This window comes from Coregonus lavaretus (genome assembly GCF_964263955.1).
Source record: "Coregonus lavaretus genome assembly, contig: HAP1_SCAFFOLD_1981, whole genome shotgun sequence".
Taxonomy (NCBI): Eukaryota; Metazoa; Chordata; class Actinopteri; order Salmoniformes; family Salmonidae; genus Coregonus; species Coregonus lavaretus.
In genome coordinates this window covers 58,227-75,618 of record NW_028159117.1, presented here as the reverse complement: position 1 = coordinate 75,618, position 17,392 = coordinate 58,227, and the positions used below count along the sequence as shown (strand labels likewise).

The window sequence follows — 17,392 nt, the reverse complement described above, 5'->3', positions numbered from 1 at the left end:
TTCGGTCTTCGTCTAGGCCGTGTATTCGGTCTTCGTCTAGGCCGTGTATTCGGTCTTCGTCTAGGCCGTGTATTCGGTCTTCGTCTAGGCCGTGTATTCGGTCTTCGTCTAGGCCGTGTATTCGGTCTTCGTCTATATTCCCCATCAAGCTGACACGCGACGGCTCTCAAGGAACTACACTGGACTTTGTGCAAACTGGAAATTGCATATCCTGAGGCCGCCTTTATTGTAGCTTTAATAAAGCAAATCTGAGGAAAACGCTACCGAATTTAACACATCACATGCGCTACTCGCAAATTAAAAATTCTTGACCACTGCTACTCCCCCTTCCAGGACAGCTACGAGGCCCTCCCCCGCCCTGCCTTTGGCAAATCAGATCACGTCTCCATTCTGCTCCTCCCTTCCTATAGGTAGAAACTTTTACATTTACATTTACATTTTAGTCATTTAGCAGACGCTCTTATCCAGAGCGACTTACAGTTAGTGAATACATATATATATTTTTTTTATATACTGGCCCCCCGTGGGAAACGAACCCACAACCCTGGCGTTGCAAACGCCATGCTCTATCAACTGAGCTGCATCCCTGCCGGCCATTCCCTCCCCTACCCTGGACGACGCTGGGCCAATTGTGCGCCGCCCATGAGTCTCCCGGTCGCGGCCGGCTGCGACAGAGCCTGGATTCGAACCAGGATCTCTAGTGGCACAGTTAGCACTGTGATGCAGTGCCTTAGACCACTGCGCCACTCAGGAGTTAACTTGAGTAAACTTAAACAGGAAGTACCCGTAGTAAGGACTGTTCGACGTTGGTCTGACCAATCGCAATTTACCAACATTGACGTATACAATGCCTCAGTTCATCAGGAGGTGCATAGAGGAAGTTGTTACCACTGTGACGATTAGAACTTATCCAAACCAATAACAGTTGACAGATGGCAGCATTCGCGCAAAACTGAAAATGCAAACCACAGCATTTAACCACGGCAACGTGACTGGGAATATGGACGAGTACAAACAGTCCAGCTATTCCCTCCGTAAGCCAATCAAACAGGCAAAACGTCGGACAGAGAAAGTCTCATTTCAACGGCTCAGACACGAGACGTATGTGACAGGGTCTCCAGACAATCACGTATTATAAAGGGAAAACCAGCCATGTCGGACACAGACACCTTCTCCCGCTTCAAGGAAAACACAGTGCAGCTGATGTGGGCAACCGCCACTCACGAGGAGAGACGTAAGACATTTAAGCGTGTCAACCCTCTTAAGGCGGCCAGTCCAGATGGCATCCCTAGCCACACCATTGTTCCTGTACCCAAGAAAGCAAAGGTAACTTAACTAAATGACTATCACCCCGTAGCACTCACTTCTGTCATCATGAAGTGCTTTGAGAGGCTAGTTAAGGATCATATCACCTCCACCTTACCTGTCACCCTAGACCCACTTCAATTTGCTTACCGCCCCAATAGATCCACAGACGATGCAATCGCCATCACACTGCACACTGCCCTATCCCATCTGGACAAGAGGAATACCTATGGAAGAATGCTGTTCATTGACTATAGCTCAGCATTCAACACCATAGTACCCTCCAAGCTCATCATTAAGCTCGGGTCCCTGGATCTGAACCCTGCCCTGTGCAACTGGGTCCTGGACTTCCTGACGGGCTGCCCCCAGGTGGTGAAGGTAGGAAACAATATCTCCACTTCGCTGATCCTCAACACAGGGACCCCATAAGGGTGCGCGCTCAGCCCCCTCCTGTGGCCATGCATGTCTCCAATTGAATCATCAAGTTTGCAGACGATATCTTTAATATTTTGGATTTGTGTGTATTGTTTTGTATTGCTCAGTATTACTGAGCTGTTGGATCTAGGAATATAAGCATTTCGCTGCAGCGGCGATGACATCTGACCATCTTGATTACATCTAACCCATCTGCAAAATATGTGTACAACGACCAATAATATTATATTTGATCAACCCCGCCTATATCTAACCTAACCCTATATCTAACCTAACCCTAACCCTATATCTTACATTTCTGTTCTTAAAATGTGATTTTAAACCAAACCCTAAACTTAACCACACTGCTAACCTTATGCCTAACCCTAACCTTATTTAAAACAAAAAACAATATAGCGAATTTTGACTTTGTGGCTGTGGTAACCATTGTGCCTGTTCTTCACATGCGTATCTGCCCTCTCATTGGCTAGAATGGTCCCACCTGATCTCCTCCCCGACTGCCTTTTTAAAAGACATTTCTTTTCATTGCGGCCAATAGAGTATCTGGTCAACATAATGGATAATCAGGCAAACAAACAGACGTTGGTCCAACAGAAGGAATAGACAGACATAGACAGTGTTACAGGTGTATACCAGGTGTTACAGTGATACAGACAGTGACAGGTATATCTCATGGGGTTGTCGTTATGGCAGCCTGTTCCCTCAGAGTGGGTCGCTCCGCTGGCGGCTTTTAGACACACTCTTCATTCAAGTGCTGCTGCTACCAACACACACACACACACACACACACCCCAGCTATGGGAGATTAACAGACAATACAGAGGAAATACAAATAAAAATCATTCTAAAAAAGAACTTGAGCACGAATCGGCCTGTTGCCACGACGACACTTCGGCGGTGGGAGGAGCCTGGAGGTCAGAGTTCAGACTACAGGGGTCACTACAGTTCACAGCTCAGGGGTCATCCTGGGGTCAGCGCTGAGCGAGGTCTGTGATTGGGTGTTTCCACCCTCCGTCTCGCCCCCCAAAGGGCCCTGATTGGTCAGAACTGTCCTCACAGTAAACTCAGACTACCAACCGTCATCACCAAGCGTGTGAGTAGTGTTTCACACATACCTCCGCTGAATTACCCGAGTATTTCTAGATAATAACAATATTATATTTGTTCTGTTTTTTCTCTAAATAAATAAACAAAACCCCATTTTAATAATCATGTTGCCATATAAAGACAGACAGTTTCACTTCCCCTCAACACTCCAATCAGAAGACAAGAGCACAGCTGAGACTCCGCCTTCATAGCCTTGATAGAACCGACTGATGGACCAACCGCATGGTTCAGGGGAGGAGCAGAGCTGTCTGTCAAACTAACTAACTGAAATTACATTTCCCCAAGGCAATAACATACTGTACATTCATAAGAGAGTGTGTGTGTGTCTAAGTGTGTTTGGGTGTAAGCAGTGTGTTTGGGTGTAAGCAGTGTGTTTGGGTGTGTGTGTGTGTGTGTGTGTGTTTGGGTGTGTGTGTGTGTGTAAGCAGTGTGTGTGTGTGTGTGTGTTTGGGTGTAAGCAGTGTGTGTGTGTGTGTGTGTGTGTGTGTGTAAGCAGTGTGTGTGTGTGTGTGTGTGTTTGGGTGTAAGCAGTGTGTGTGTGTGTGTGTGTGTGTGTGTGTGTGTGTGTGTGTTTGGGTGTAAGCAGTGTGTGTGTGTGTGTGTGTGTGTGTGTGTGTGTGTGTTTGGGTGTAAGCAGTGTGTGTGTGTGTGTGTGTGTAAGCAGTGTGTGTGTGTGTGTGTTTGGGTGTAAGCAGTGTGTGTGTGTGTGTGTGTGTAAGCAGTGTGTGTGTGTGTGTGTTTGGGTGTAAGCAGTGTGTGTGTGTGTGTGTGTGTGTGTGTGTGTGTGTGTGTGTGTGTGTGTGTGTCTGGGCTCCTGTCCTCACGGCTGAATAATATTTCCGTAGGAAACAACATCTCATTGGCTCATCAGCTCAACCTATCAGCAGCCACGGAACCAAGAGCCCGGGGTGCCGCCCCCACAGTCCTGAGGACTGCCCCCAAACGGACACTTGGCATGAAGGGGGTTGGGGTGAGAGTCAGGGTGGAGGACCGGAGATCAGATGGGGGGTGAGTGGTGTGTTTCCGTGGTGATGAGAGTGAAGTGTCGGTTGGCTGCAGAGGGAGGTGGGAGGGTCTAAACCTCTGCTCCCTGCAAGCCGATTCGCTCCTGGTCCTGTCAGTCAGTGCTGGGCTTCATCAGAGAGAAGGCAAATATGTTGAAGTGATCGCTGAGCTGGTTCACCTGGAGAGAGGGGGGAGGAGAGGAGAAGGGGGGGGGGGGAGAGAAGAGGGGGAGAAGGGGGGAGGAGAGGAGAAGGGGAGGGGGGGGGAGAGAAGGGGGGGGGATGGAGAGAGAGTTTGTCATTTGACTTACATTGGCTGAATCTCAAAGCGAACATTTGGTCCTGAGCCCTTTATCGATTGGTCACTAGCTGATGTGTTCCACAGTGATCAGGTCTGCCACTGGGGGCAAAATGAGAATTCAGATGTCATTTGGTTCCTAGGTAACGATGTAACTGTGCAGCTAGCTGTGCTATGTTGCTAACTAGGTAGCTAGATTATTTGCTGATATCTAACTAGATGGCCATGCTAGCATCTCACCACGATGTAACTACCGTTACCCCATATTGCCAGTGCCAGCTAGCCACATTCTTAGCTTACTAGCTAGCTAAATGGTTAGCATCGTCATTCACTAGCATAACAAATAGGCTACCTAGCTAAACTCTTACCTTGCTTGCCATGACATCGGCTACTAGCAAGCTAATCAAGCAAACCTTGCTGGCTAGGATGTAGCTAGTTAGCTTTCAATAATGTGTCAATATGAGCTGGCTAGCTAAAATCCCTCCTCGCTAACGTTAACTAGCTAGCTACCTAATTTCAACTCGGATTTACAAGCTAGGTAGCTAACTAGCAGCACCCAATTGCTTGCTAACCAAAAACAACAACACTCACTACCAGGGTGTGAAATTAACACCAGCCATCAGCCAAATGCTGGTAGATTTTGCCATTGGCTGGTAGAATCTCTATTCTGACCAGTCACAGAGTGGTGAAGAGGAGGATCCCAGGAAGTCAGGAAGATGTCAGGAAGTAATTTAGCCATTCATTGTATTCTTTGCGATCTGTAGAGTTGATATTATCTCAGGTTTTCTCGTGTCAATTAACTCACGACATTCCTCGATTACAAATTTTAAGTAATCGAGAGAATCTCAACCGCTCCAGTGGTGAAAGCGGGGTGGGGTACAGTGTTTTCTGTGATTTATCTAACCCTAACCTTTTGAGAATCTCTTAAAAGGAAAATGTGGCTAGTAAAACATTTGAGTGGCTGGTAAAATATTTGAGTGGCTGGTAAAATTAGGGCATTCACCAGCCACTGCAGTAAATGTCCCACCCTGCTCACCACTGACCCTCCGTAGTGTGTGTATGTGTACTCACCACTGACCCTCCGTAGTGTGTGTATGTGTACTCACCACTGACCCTCCGTAGTGTGTGTATGTGTACTCACCACTGACACTCCGTAGTGTGTGTATGTGTACTCACCACTGACACTCCGTAGTGTATGTGTGTGAGTATGACGATGGCCGTCCACACGTAGATCAACAGCGTCTCGTTAGCAACCAGCCCTGTAACTGCCAACAACACCACCGTCGCCATGGGAACCAACAGCCAGCTCAGCGGCTGGCAACGGGTGTTACTCATCTGGCACACGATCAGCTTACACTGCAGACGCACACACACACACACACAGACAGACTTAGCAGTTATGGAGTTCCACACATACAGTGGGGAAAAAAGTATTTAGTCAGCCACCAATTGTGCAAGTTCTCCCACTGTAGGATTTTTTATGAATTTATTTGCAAATTATGGTGGAAAATAAGTATTTGGTCAATAACAAAAGTTTCTCAATACTTTGTTATATACCCTTTGTTGGCAATGACACAGGTCAAACGTTTTCTGTAAGTCTTCACAAGGTTTTCACACACTGTTGCTGGTATTTTGGCCCATTCCTCCATGCAGATCTCCTCTAGAGCAGTGATGTTTTGGGGCTGTCGCTGGGCAACACAGACTTTCAACTCCCTCCAAAGATTTTCTATGTGGTTGAGATCTGGAGACTGGCTAGGCCACTCCAGGACCTTGAAATGCTTCTAACGAAGCCACTCCTTCGTTGCCCGGGCGGTGTGTTTGGGATCATTGTCATGCTGAAAGACCCAGCCACGTTTCATCTTCAATGCCCTTGCTGATGGAAGGAGGTTTTCACTCAAAATCTCACGATACATGGCCCCATTCATTCTTTCCTTTACACGGATCAGTCGTCCTGGTCCCTTTGCAGAAAAACAGCCCCAAAGCATGATGTTTCCACCCCCATGCTTCACAGTAGGTATGGTGTTCTTTGGATGCAACTCAGCATTCTTTGTCCTCCAAACACGACGAGTTGAGTTTTTACCAAAAAGTTCTATTTTGGTTTCATCTGACCATATGACATTCTCCCAATCCTCCTCTGGATCATCCAAATGCACTCTAGCAAACTTCAGACGGGCCTGGACATGTACTGGCTTAAGCAGGGGGACACGTCTGGCACTGCAGGATTTGAGTCCCTGGCGGCGTAGTGTGTTACTGATGGTAGGCTTTGTTACTTTGGTCCCAGCTCTCTGCAGGTCATTCACTAGGTCCCCCCGTGTGGTTCTGGGATTTTTGCTCACCGTTCTTGTGATCATTTTGACCCCACGGGGTGAGATCTTGCGTGGAGCCCCAGATCGAGGGAGATTATCAGTGGTCTTGTATGTCTTCCATTTCCTAATAATTGCTCCCACAGTTGATTTCTTCAAACCAAGCTGCTTACCTATTGCAGATTCAGTCTTCCCAGCCTGGTGCAGGTCTACAATTTTATTTTCTGGTGTCCTTTGATAGCTCTTTGGTCTTGGCCATAGTGGAGTTTGGAGTGTGACTGTTTGAGGTTGTGGACAGGTGTCTTTTATACTGATAACAAGTTCAAACAGGTGCCATTAATACAGGTAACGAGTGGAGGACAGAGGAGCCTCTTAAAGAAGTAGTTACAGGTCTGTGAGAGCCAGAAATCTTGCTTGTTTGTAGGTGACCAAATACTTATTTTCCACCATAATTTGCAAATAAATTCATTAAAAATCGTACAATGTGATTTTCTGGATTTTTTTCTCTGAATTTGTCTGTCATAGTTGACGTGTACCTATGATGGAAATTACAGGCCTCTCTCGTCTTTTTAAGTGGGAGAACTTGCACAATTGGTGGCTGACTAAATACTTTTTTCCCCCACTGTATCTAGGTGTACCTTTATCTGTGGAGAGCAGGGATGGTGACTCTGCTACCACAGCCATACCCACGTGCAGTCAGAGCCAGTCCTGGCCTTTTGACCCCCACACCCCCCCCCCCCCAACCTTGTGAGCAAAACATTTTATCAGCCCCCCTCTAGAGTTAATTTCCTGCAATTCTACACATTTTGCCATAGGGTGGTGAGAAACGGTTGCAGTTTTGAATATGACATCTGAGTGAGAGTGACTAACAAAATCAATGGGCGCCCCCCGTTTCGGTAATTCGACCATGATTACTACAAGTTTAGATAGCTGGCAGCTTTTTTTTATATGTAGCTGTCAGTGACTCACATAAGAGAAAAACTGATGATGCACAACCACATTTCGAAATGTAACTTTGTGTATTCTACTATTCTAACTCAAGAGTAGGTTGAGATCCCGCGGTCCTGCAGACAGAAGGCTGCCCATCCCTGGTGTAGTGTGACTCACGGTGACGTTAGCGAAGGCTGTTCCCACCATGAGGTAGAAGACTCTGGGCTGTGTGTGTGTGTGTGTGTGTGTGTGTGTGACTCACGGTGACGTTAGCGAAGGCTGTTCCCACCATGAGGTAGAAGACTCTGGGCTGTGTGTGTGTGTGTGTGTGACTCACGGTGACGTTAGCGAAGGCTGTTCCCACCATGAGGTAGAAGACTCTGGGCTGTGTGTGTGTGTGTGTGTGTGTGTGTGTGACTCACGGTGACGTTAGCGAAGGCTGTTCCCACCATGAGGTAGAAGACTCTGGGCTGTGTGTGTGTGTGTGTGACTCACGGTGACGTTAGCGAAGGCTGTTCCCACCATGAGGTAGAAGACTCTGGGCTGTGTGTGTGTGTGTGTGACTCACGGTGACGTTAGCGAAGGCTGTTCCCACCATGAGGTAGAAGACTCTGGGCTGTGTGTGTGTGTGTGTGACTCACGGTGACGTTAGCGAAGGCTGTTCCCACCATGAGGTAGAAGACACTGGGCTGTGTGTGTGTGTGTGTGACTCACGGTGACGTTAGCGAAGGCTGTTCCCACCATGAGGTAGAAGACTCTGGGCTGTGTGTGTGTGACTCACGGTGACGTTAGCGAAGGCTGTTCCCACCATGAGGTAGAAGACTCTGGGCTGTGTGTGTGTGTGTGTGACTCACGGTGACGTTAGCGAAGGCTGTTCCCACCATGAGGTAGAAGACTCTGGGCTGCTGCTGGAGGATGTCTGATGGAGAGAATATCACCCAGGCAGAGGAGAGGAGGAAGAGGAGGACAGGAGAGAGGAAGGGGAGGAAGGCCTCGTACATACTGCTGTGTTTCAGAGTGTTACTACGAGACGCCCTGAGGGGGGGGGGGGGGGGGGGGGGGGGGGGGAGGAGACAGAGAGGGAGGGGGGAAGGGTTAGCTCTAAAGCCCTGTCAAGATCAAGTAAGTTGTTAGTTTAGTTTACTAGGATCCCCCGTTAGCTGTTAGTTTAGTTTACTAGGATCCCCCGTTAGCTGTTAGTTTAGTTTACTAGGATCCCCCGTTAGCTGTTAGTTTAGTTTACTAGGATCCCCCGTTAGCTGTTAGTTTAGTTTACTAGGATCCCCCGTTAGCTGTTAGTTTAGTTTACTAGGATCCCCCGTTAGCTGTTAGTTTAGTTTACTAGGATCCCCCGTTAGCTGTTAGTTTAGTTTACTAGGATCCCCCGTTAGCTGTTAGTTTAGTTTACTAGGATCCCCCGTTAGCTGTTAGTTTAGTTTACTAGGATCCCCCGTTAGCTGTTAGTTTAGTTTACTAGGATCCCCCACTAGCTGTTAGTTTAGTTTACTAGGATCCCCCGTTAGCTGTTAGTTTAGTTTACTAGGATCCCCCGTTAGCTGTTAGTTTAGTTTACTAGGATCCCCCGTTAGCTGTTAGTTTAGTTTACTAGGATCCCCCGTTAGCTGTTAGTTTAGTTTACTAGGATCCCCCGTTAGCTGTTAGTTTAGTTTACTAGGATCCCCCGTTAGCTGTTAGTTTAGTTTACTAGGATCCCCCACTAGCTGTTGTTAGTTTAGTTTACTAGGATCCCCTGTTAGCTGTTAGTTTAGTTTACTAGGATCCCCCGTTAGCTGTTGTTAGTTTAGTTTACTAGGATCCCCCACTAGCTGTTAGTTTAGTTTACTAGGATCCCCCACTAGCTGTTAGTTTAGTTTACTAGGATCCCCCACTAGCTGTTAGTTTAGTTTACTAGGATCCCCCGTTAGCTGTTAGTTTAGTTTACTAGGATCCCCCACTAGCTGTTAGTTTAGTTTACTAGGATCCCCCGTTAGCTGTTAGTTTAGTTTACTAGGATCCCCCGTTAGCTGTTAGTTTAGTTTACTAGGATCCCCCGTTAGCTGTTAGTTTAGTTTACTAGGATCCCCCGTTAGCTGTTAGTTTAGTTTACTAGGATCCCCCACTAGCTGTTAGTTTAGTTTACTAGGATCCCCCGTTAGCTGTTAGTTTAGTTTACTAGGATCCCCCACTAGCTGTTGTTAGTTTAGTTTACTAGGATCCCCCGTTAGCTGTTGTTAGTTTAGTTTACTAGGATCCCCCGTTAGCTGTTAGTTTAGTTTACTAGGATCCCCCGTTAGCTGTTAGTTTAGTTTACTAGGATCCCCCGTTAGCTGTTAGTTTAGTTTACTAGGATCCCCCGTTAGCTGTTAGTTTAGTTTACTAGGATCCCCCGTTAGCTGTTGTTAGTTTAGTTTACTAGGATCCCCCACTAGCTGTTGTTAGTTTAGTTTACTAGGATCCCCCGTTAGCTGTTAGTTTAGTTTACTAGGATCCCCCGTTAGCTGTTGTTAGTTTAGTTTACTAGGATCCCCCGTTAGCTGTTAGTTTAGTTTACTAGGATCCCCTGTTAGCTGTTGTTAGTTTAGTTTACTAGGATCCCCCACTAGCTGTTAGTTTAGTTTACTAGGATCCCCCGTTAGCTGTTGTTAGTTTAGTTTACTAGGATCCCCCGTTAGCTGTTAGTTTAGTTTACTAGGATCCCCCGTTAGCTGTTGTTAGTTTAGTTTACTAGGATCCCCCGTTAGCTGTTAGTTTAGTTTACTAGGATCCCCCGTTAGCTGTTGTTAGTTTAGTTTACTAGGATCCCCCGTTAGCTGTTAGTTTAGTTTACTAGGATCCCCCGTTAGCTGTTAGTTTAGTTTACTAGGATCCCCTGTTAGCTGTTAGTTTAGTTTACTAGGATCCCCTGTTAGCTGTTAGTTTAGTTTACTAGGATCCCCCGTTAGCTGTTAGATTAGTTTACTAGGATCCCCCACTAGCTGTTAGTTTAGTTTACTAGGATCCCTCACTAGCTGTTAGTTTAGTTTACTAGGATCCCCCGTTAGCTGTTAGTTTAGTTTACTAGGATCCCCCGTTAGCTGTTAGTTTAGTTTACTAGGATCCCCCGTTAGCTGTTAGTTTAGTTTACTAGGATCCCCCACTAGCTGTTAGTTTAGTTTACTAGGATCCCCCACTAGCTGTTAGTTTAGTTTACTAGGATCCCCCGTTAGCTGTTAGTTTAGTTTACTAGGATCCCCCGTTAGCTGTTAGTTTAGTTTACTAGGATCCCCCACTAGCTGTTAGTTTAGTTTACTAGGATCCCCCGTTAGCTGTTAGTTTAGTTTACTAGGATCCCCCGTTAGCTGTTAGTTTAGTTTACTAGGATCCCCCTGTTAGCTGTTAGTTTAGTTTACTAGGATCCCCCACTAGCTGTTGTTAGTTTACTAGGATCCCCCGTTAGCTGTTAGTTTAGTTTACTAGGATCCCCCGTTAGCTGTTAGTTTAGTTTACTAGGATCCCCCTGTTAGCTGTTAGTTTAGTTTACTAGGATCCCCCGTTAGCTGTTAGTTTAGTTTACTAGGATCCCCCGTTAGCTGTTAGTTTAGTTTACTAGGATCCCCCGTTAGCTGTTAGTTTAGTTTACTAGGATCCCCCTGTTAGCTGTTAGTTTACTAGGATCCCCTGTTAGCTGTTAGTTTAGTTTACTAGGATCCCCCGTTAGCTGTTGTTAGTTTAGTTTACTAGGATCCCCCACTAGCTGTTAGTTTAGTTTACTAGGATCCCCCGTTAGCTGTTAGTTTAGTTTACTAGGATCCCCCTGTTAGCTGTTAGTTTAGTTTACTAGGATCCCCCGTTAGCTGTTAGTTTAGTTTACTAGGATCCCCCGTTAGCTGTTAGTTTAGTTTACTAGGATCCCCCGTTAGCTGTTAGTTTAGTTTACTAGGATCCCCCTGTTAGCTGTTAGTTTAGTTTACTAGGATCCCCCGTTAGCTGTTAGTTTAGTTTACTAGGATCCCCCGTTAGCTGTTAGTTTAGTTTACTAGGATCCCCCGTTAGTTGTTAGTTTAGTTTACTAGGATCCCCCACTAGCTGTTAGTTTAGTTTACTAGGATCCCCCGTTAGCTGTTAGTTTAGTTTACTAGGATCCCCCGTTAGCTGTTAGTTTAGTTTACTAGGATCCCCCGTTAGCTGTTAGTTTAGTTTACTAGGATCCCCCACTAGCTGTTAGTTTAGTTTACTAGGATCCCCCGTTAGCTGTTAGTTTAGTTTACTAGGATCCCCCGTTAGCTGTTAGTTTAGTTTACTAGGATCCCCCGTTAGCTGTTGTTAGTTTAGTTTACTAGGATCCCCCACTAGCTGTTGTTAGTTTAGTTTACTAGGATCCCCCGTTAGCTGTTAGTTTAGTTTACTAGGATCCCCCGTTAGCTGTTAGTTTAGTTTACTAGGATCCCCCTGTTAGCTGTTAGTTTAGTTTACTAGGATCCCCCACTAGCTGTTGTTAGTTTACTAGGATCCCCCGTTAGCTGTTAGTTTAGTTTACTAGGATCCCCCGTTAGCTGTTAGTTTAGTTTACTAGGATCCCCCTGTTAGCTGTTAGTTTAGTTTACTAGGATCCCCCGTTAGCTGTTAGTTTAGTTTACTAGGATCCCCCGTTAGCTGTTAGTTTAGTTTACTAGGATCCCCCGTTAGCTGTTAGTTTAGTTTACTAGGATCCCCCTGTTAGCTGTTAGTTTAGTTTACTAGGATTCCCTGTTAGCTGTTAGTTTAGTTTACTAGGATCCCCCACTAGCTGTTAGTTTAGTTTACTAGGATCCCCCGTTAGCTGTTAGTTTAGTTTACTAGGATCCCCCGTTAGCTGTTAGTTTAGTTTACTAGGATCCCCCGTTAGCTGTTAGTTTAGTTTACTAGGATCCCCCGTTAGCTGTTAGTTTAGTTTACTAGGATCCCCCGTTAGCTGTTAGTTTAGTTTACTAGGATCCCCCGTTAGCTGTTAGTTTAGTTTACTAGGATCCCCCGCTAGCTGTTGTTAGTTTAGTTTACTAGGATCCCCCGTTAGCTGTTAGTTTAGTTTACTAGGATCCCCCGTTACCTGTTAGTTTAGTTTACTAGGATCCCCCACTAGCTGTTGTTAGTTTAGTTTACTAGGATCCCCCGTTAGCTGTTGCTAATGCAGCTACTCATCCTGGGGTCCAACAGTGAAATCTTAACTTCAGATCAAAACAGAAAGCTAAGCGTGAGCTAAGGTTAACGCAGTGTAGCTAAACCTACCTGACATGTTGAGTCTGAAGGAGAACTGAGTTTATCAGAGCAAAACACTAAGCTAAGAGTTGGAAGTTACTATAACACAAAGTATCAGTTAATGTCCCTAAAGTAGCTTCTGTTGACATGTCGAGTCTGAACAGTAACCTAAAGGTTGTAACTTACTTGAAGACGTTGTAGAGGCTCATGGGAAGGGTCACAGTGAACGAACAACCTGGATGTGACATCACGGACAACCAATCAGAACACAACATCAATTTACATCAAATCAGAACCAATCACACTGCACAGTGCACAAAACGGACCAATCACAGCCCAGACAGCGGTAATCTGACCAATGGGAGCTCACCGAGGATCATGAAAGTGAAGAGGTCTCGGTAGTGGAAGTTCCACCAGATTGGTTCATACCACGTCTCCACGCCAACCACTGCTGTGAAGATGTACACTATAGAAATGGTCTGGGAGAGAGACACAGAGAGAGAGAGAGAGACACCAAATTGAGACTCTGCATTCAGAATTCTGCAAAAATATCCTCAGTGTACAACGAAAAACACAAAATAATGCATGCTGAGCAGAATTAGGCCGATATCCACTAATTATCAAAATCCAGAAAAGAGCCGTTAAAATCTATAACCACTTAAAAGGGAGCGATTCCCAAACCTTCCATAACAAAGCCATCACCTACAGAGAGATGAACCTGGAGAAGAGTCCCCTAAGTAAGCTGGTCCTGGGGCTCTGTTCACAAACACAAACAGACCCCACAGAGCCCCAGGACAACAACACAATTAGACCCAACCAAATCACGAGAAAACAAAAAGAGAATTACTTGACAAATTGGAAAGAATTAACAAAAAAACTGAGCAAACTAGAATGCTATCTGGCCCTAAACAGAGAGTACACAGTGGCAGAATACCTGACCACTGTGACTGACCCAAACTTAAGGAAAGCTTTGACTATGTACAGACTCAGTGAGCATAGCCTTGCTATTGAGAGAGGCCGCCTTAGGCAGACCTGGCTCTCAAGAGAAGACAGGCTATGTGCACACTGCCCACAAAATGAGGTGGAAACTGAGCTGCACTTCCTAACCTCCTGCCAAATGTATGACCATATTAGAGACACATATTTCCCTGAGATTACAGCGATCCACGAAGAATTTGAAAACAAACCCTTGGAACTTCTGAGTGTAATGTTTACTGTTAATATTTATTGTTTATTTCACATTTGTTTACTATCTACTTCACTTGCTTTGGCAATGTTAACACAAATAATTCGAAAACAAACCCAATTTTGATAAACTCCCATATCTATTGGGTGAAATACCACAGTGTGCCATCACAGCAGCAATATTTGTGACCTGTTGCCACAAGAAAAGGGCAACCAGTGAAGAACAAACACCATTGTAAATACAACCCATATTTATGTTGATTTATTTTCCCATTTGTACTTTAACTATTTGCACATTGTTACAACACTGTATACATACATAATATGACATTTAAAATGTATTTATTCTTTTGGAACTTCTGAGTGTAATGTTTACTGTTAATATTTATTGTTTATTTCACTTTTGTTTATTAACTATTTAACTTGCTTTGGCAATGTTAACATATGTTTCCCATGCCAATAAAGCCCCTTGAATTGAAATTGAATTGAGAGAGTGAGCAAGCGAGAGAGACAGAGAGACAGAAACAGAGAGACAGAGAATGGCGCCGGAGAAAATGGCTGCCGTTTTACAGCCCTCTAACCAATTCAAATCAAATGTTATTTGTCACATACACGTGTTTAGCAGATGTTATTGCGGGTGTAGCGAAATGCTTGTGCTTCTAGCTCCGACATTGCAGTAATATCTAACAAGTAATATCTAACAATTCCACAACATATACCCAATACACACAAATCTAGTAAGGAATGGAATTTAAGAATATACCGTGAGCTCCATAATTCATTGGACAGTGATTTTTGTTTTGTTATTTTGGTTCTGTACTCTAGCACTTTGAGTTTGAAAGGATACAATGACAATGGAGGGTGAAGTGCAGACTGTCAGCTTTAATTTGAGGGTATTTTCATACATATCGGATGAACCATTTAGAAATTATGGAAGCTTTTGTACATGGTACCCCCCATTTTCAGGCATCAAAAAACATTGGACAGTTTAACATAATATAGAATAAAGTAATCATTGTTAATATTTGGTCGCATATCCTTTGCATGCAATGACTGCTTGAAGTCTGCGATGCATCGATATCACCAGACGCTGGGTATCTTCCCTGGTGATGCTCTGCCAGGCCTGTACTGCAGCCATCTTCAGTTCCTGCTTGTTTCTGGGACTTATTGCCTTCAGTCTCCTCTTCAGCATGTAAAATGCATGTTCAATTGGATTCAGATCCGGTGATTGACTCGGCCAGTCAAGGACTTTCCACTTTTTGGCCATCAAAAACCCCTTTGTTGCTCTAGCAGTATGTTTAGGGTCATTGTCTTGTTGCATGATGAAGTGCCGTCCAATGAGTTTGGAGGCATTTGGTTTTATCTGAGCAGATAAAATATTTCTGTAGACTTCAGAATTCATTGTTCTACTTCTGTCTGCAGTCACATCATCGATGAAGACAAGTGAGCCTGTACCACTGGCAGCCATACAGGCCCAAGCCATAACACCCCCTCCACCATGTTTCAGGGATGAGGTGGTATGCTTTGGATCATGGGCATTTCTGTTTTTTCCTCCACACTTTCCTCTTTCCATCACTCTGGGACATGTTCATCTTTGTCTCATCTTTCCACAATACTTTTTTCCAGAACTCTTGGGGCTCTTTTACGTGCTTTTTAGCAAACTGTAATCTGGCCTTTCTGTTCTTCAGGCTTATCAGTGGTTTGCATCTTGTAGTGTAACCCTCTGTAGTCCTGCTGGTGTAGTCTTCTACGTATGGGAGACTTTGACACATCTACACCTGCATCCAGGAGAGTGTTTTTGATCTGTTGGGCTGTTGTCAGGGGGGTTTTCTTCACCATAGAGAGTATTCTCCGGTCATCCACTACAGTGGTCTTCCTCTGTCTACCGGGTCTTTTGACATCATTTAGTTAACCGGTTGTTTTTTTCTTGTTAATGATGAACCAAACTGTTGACTTGGGCATGGCCAGGGTTTTTGCAATGTTCCTGATTGATTTTCATTTCTGAGCCTTATGACAGCCAGCTTCATTTGCATCGACACTGCTGTCTTCCTCATGTTGTCACACCCCAATAACAACCTCCAAAGGCAATAGCAACGTCTAGAATCAATACTATTCATCAACAGCTCTCCTGCATTCACTAACGACACAAATGAATACACCTGCCTAACGACACACATCTGTGAAGCCAATTTAACAAATACTTGTAGTACCTTAAAATGCGGGGACCATGTACAAAAGGTGCTGTCATTTCTAAACGGTTCATCCGATATGTATGAAAATGAAAATACCCTCAAATTAAAGCTGCCAGTCTGCACTTCACCCTCATTGTCATTGTATCCTTTCAAACTCAAAGTGCTAGAGTACAGAACCAAAATAACAAAAAAAAAGTCACTGTCCAATGAATTATGGAGCTCACTGTATACATATATGGACAAGCAATGACAGAGCGGCAGGACTAAGTTACAGTAGAATATTATAGAATAGAATACAGTATATACATATGAGATGAGTAGTGCAAGATATGGAAACATTATTAAAGTGACTAGTGTTCCATTTCTTAAAGTGGCCAGTGATTTCAATAGGCAGCAGCAGCCTCTAATGTGCTAGTGATGGCTATTTAACAGTCTGATGGCCTTGAGATAGAAGCTGTTTTTCATTCTCTCGGTCCCAGCTTTGATGCACCTGTACTGACTTCGCTTCTGGATGATAGCGGGGTGAACAGGCAGTGGCCCGGGTGGTTGATGTCCTTGATGATCTTTTTGGCCTTCCTGTGACATCAGGTGCTGTAGGTGTCTTGGAGGGCGGGTAGTTTGCCCCCGGTAATGCGTTCGGCAGACCGCACCACCCTCTGGAGAGCCCTGCGGTTGTGGGCGGTGCAGTTGCCTACCAGGCTGTGATACAGCCTGACATGATGGTCTCAATTGCCGACGACACAACAGTGGTAGGCCTGATCACCGACAACGATGAGACAGCCTATAGGGAGGAGGTCAGAGACCTGGCCGTGTGGTGCCAGGACAACATCCTCTCCCTCAACGTGACCAAGACAAAGGAGATGATTGTGGACTACAGGAAAAAAAAGGACTGAGCACGCCCCCATTCTCATCGACGGGGCTGTAGTGGAACAGGTTGAGAGCTTCAAGTTCCTTGGTGTCCACATCACCAACGAACTATCATGGTCCAAACACACCAAAACAGTCGTGAAGAAGGCACGACAAAGCCTATTCCCCCTCAGGAGACTGAAAAGATTTGGCATGGGTCCTCAGATCCTCAAAAAATTATACAGCTGCACCATCGAGAGCATCCTGACTGGTTGCATCACCGCCTGGTATGGCAACTGCTTGGCCTCCGACCGCAAGGCACTACAGAGGGTAGTGCGTACGGCCCAGTACATCACTGGGGCCAAGCTTCCTGCCATCCAGGACCTCTATACCAGGCGGTGTCAGAGGAAGGCCCTCAAAATTGTCAAAGACTCCAGCCACCCTAGTCATAGACTGTTCTCTCTGCTTCCGCACGGCAAGCGGTACCGGAGTGCCAAGTCTAGGTCCAAAAGACTTCTCAACAGCTTCTACCCCCAAGCCATAAGACTCCTGAACAGCTAATCATGGCTACGC

The 17,392-nt window shown here is 45.3% G+C and overlaps 1 protein-coding gene across 1 annotated transcript in view; it reads right to left on the bottom strand.

Annotated features, from left to right (window-relative positions):
- Nucleotides 1–2,352: 2,352 nt before the first annotated feature.
- The window catches only part of selenoi (selenoprotein I), a 39,178-nt gene continuing 24,138 nt past the window's right edge, over nt 2,353–17,392 (bottom strand). The window contains exons 6-10 of the mRNA XM_084197528.1: nt 12,967–13,075; nt 12,783–12,831; nt 8,237–8,417; nt 5,326–5,505; nt 2,353–4,030 (exon numbers count right to left, since the gene is read on the bottom strand). Coding sequence (XP_084053654.1) covers nt 3,923–4,030; nt 5,326–5,505; nt 8,237–8,417; nt 12,783–12,831; nt 12,967–13,075 — 627 coding nt within the window. The 3' untranslated portion in view covers nt 2,353–3,922. The remainder of the gene's footprint in view (nt 4,031–5,325; nt 5,506–8,236; nt 8,418–12,782; nt 12,832–12,966; nt 13,076–17,392) is intronic.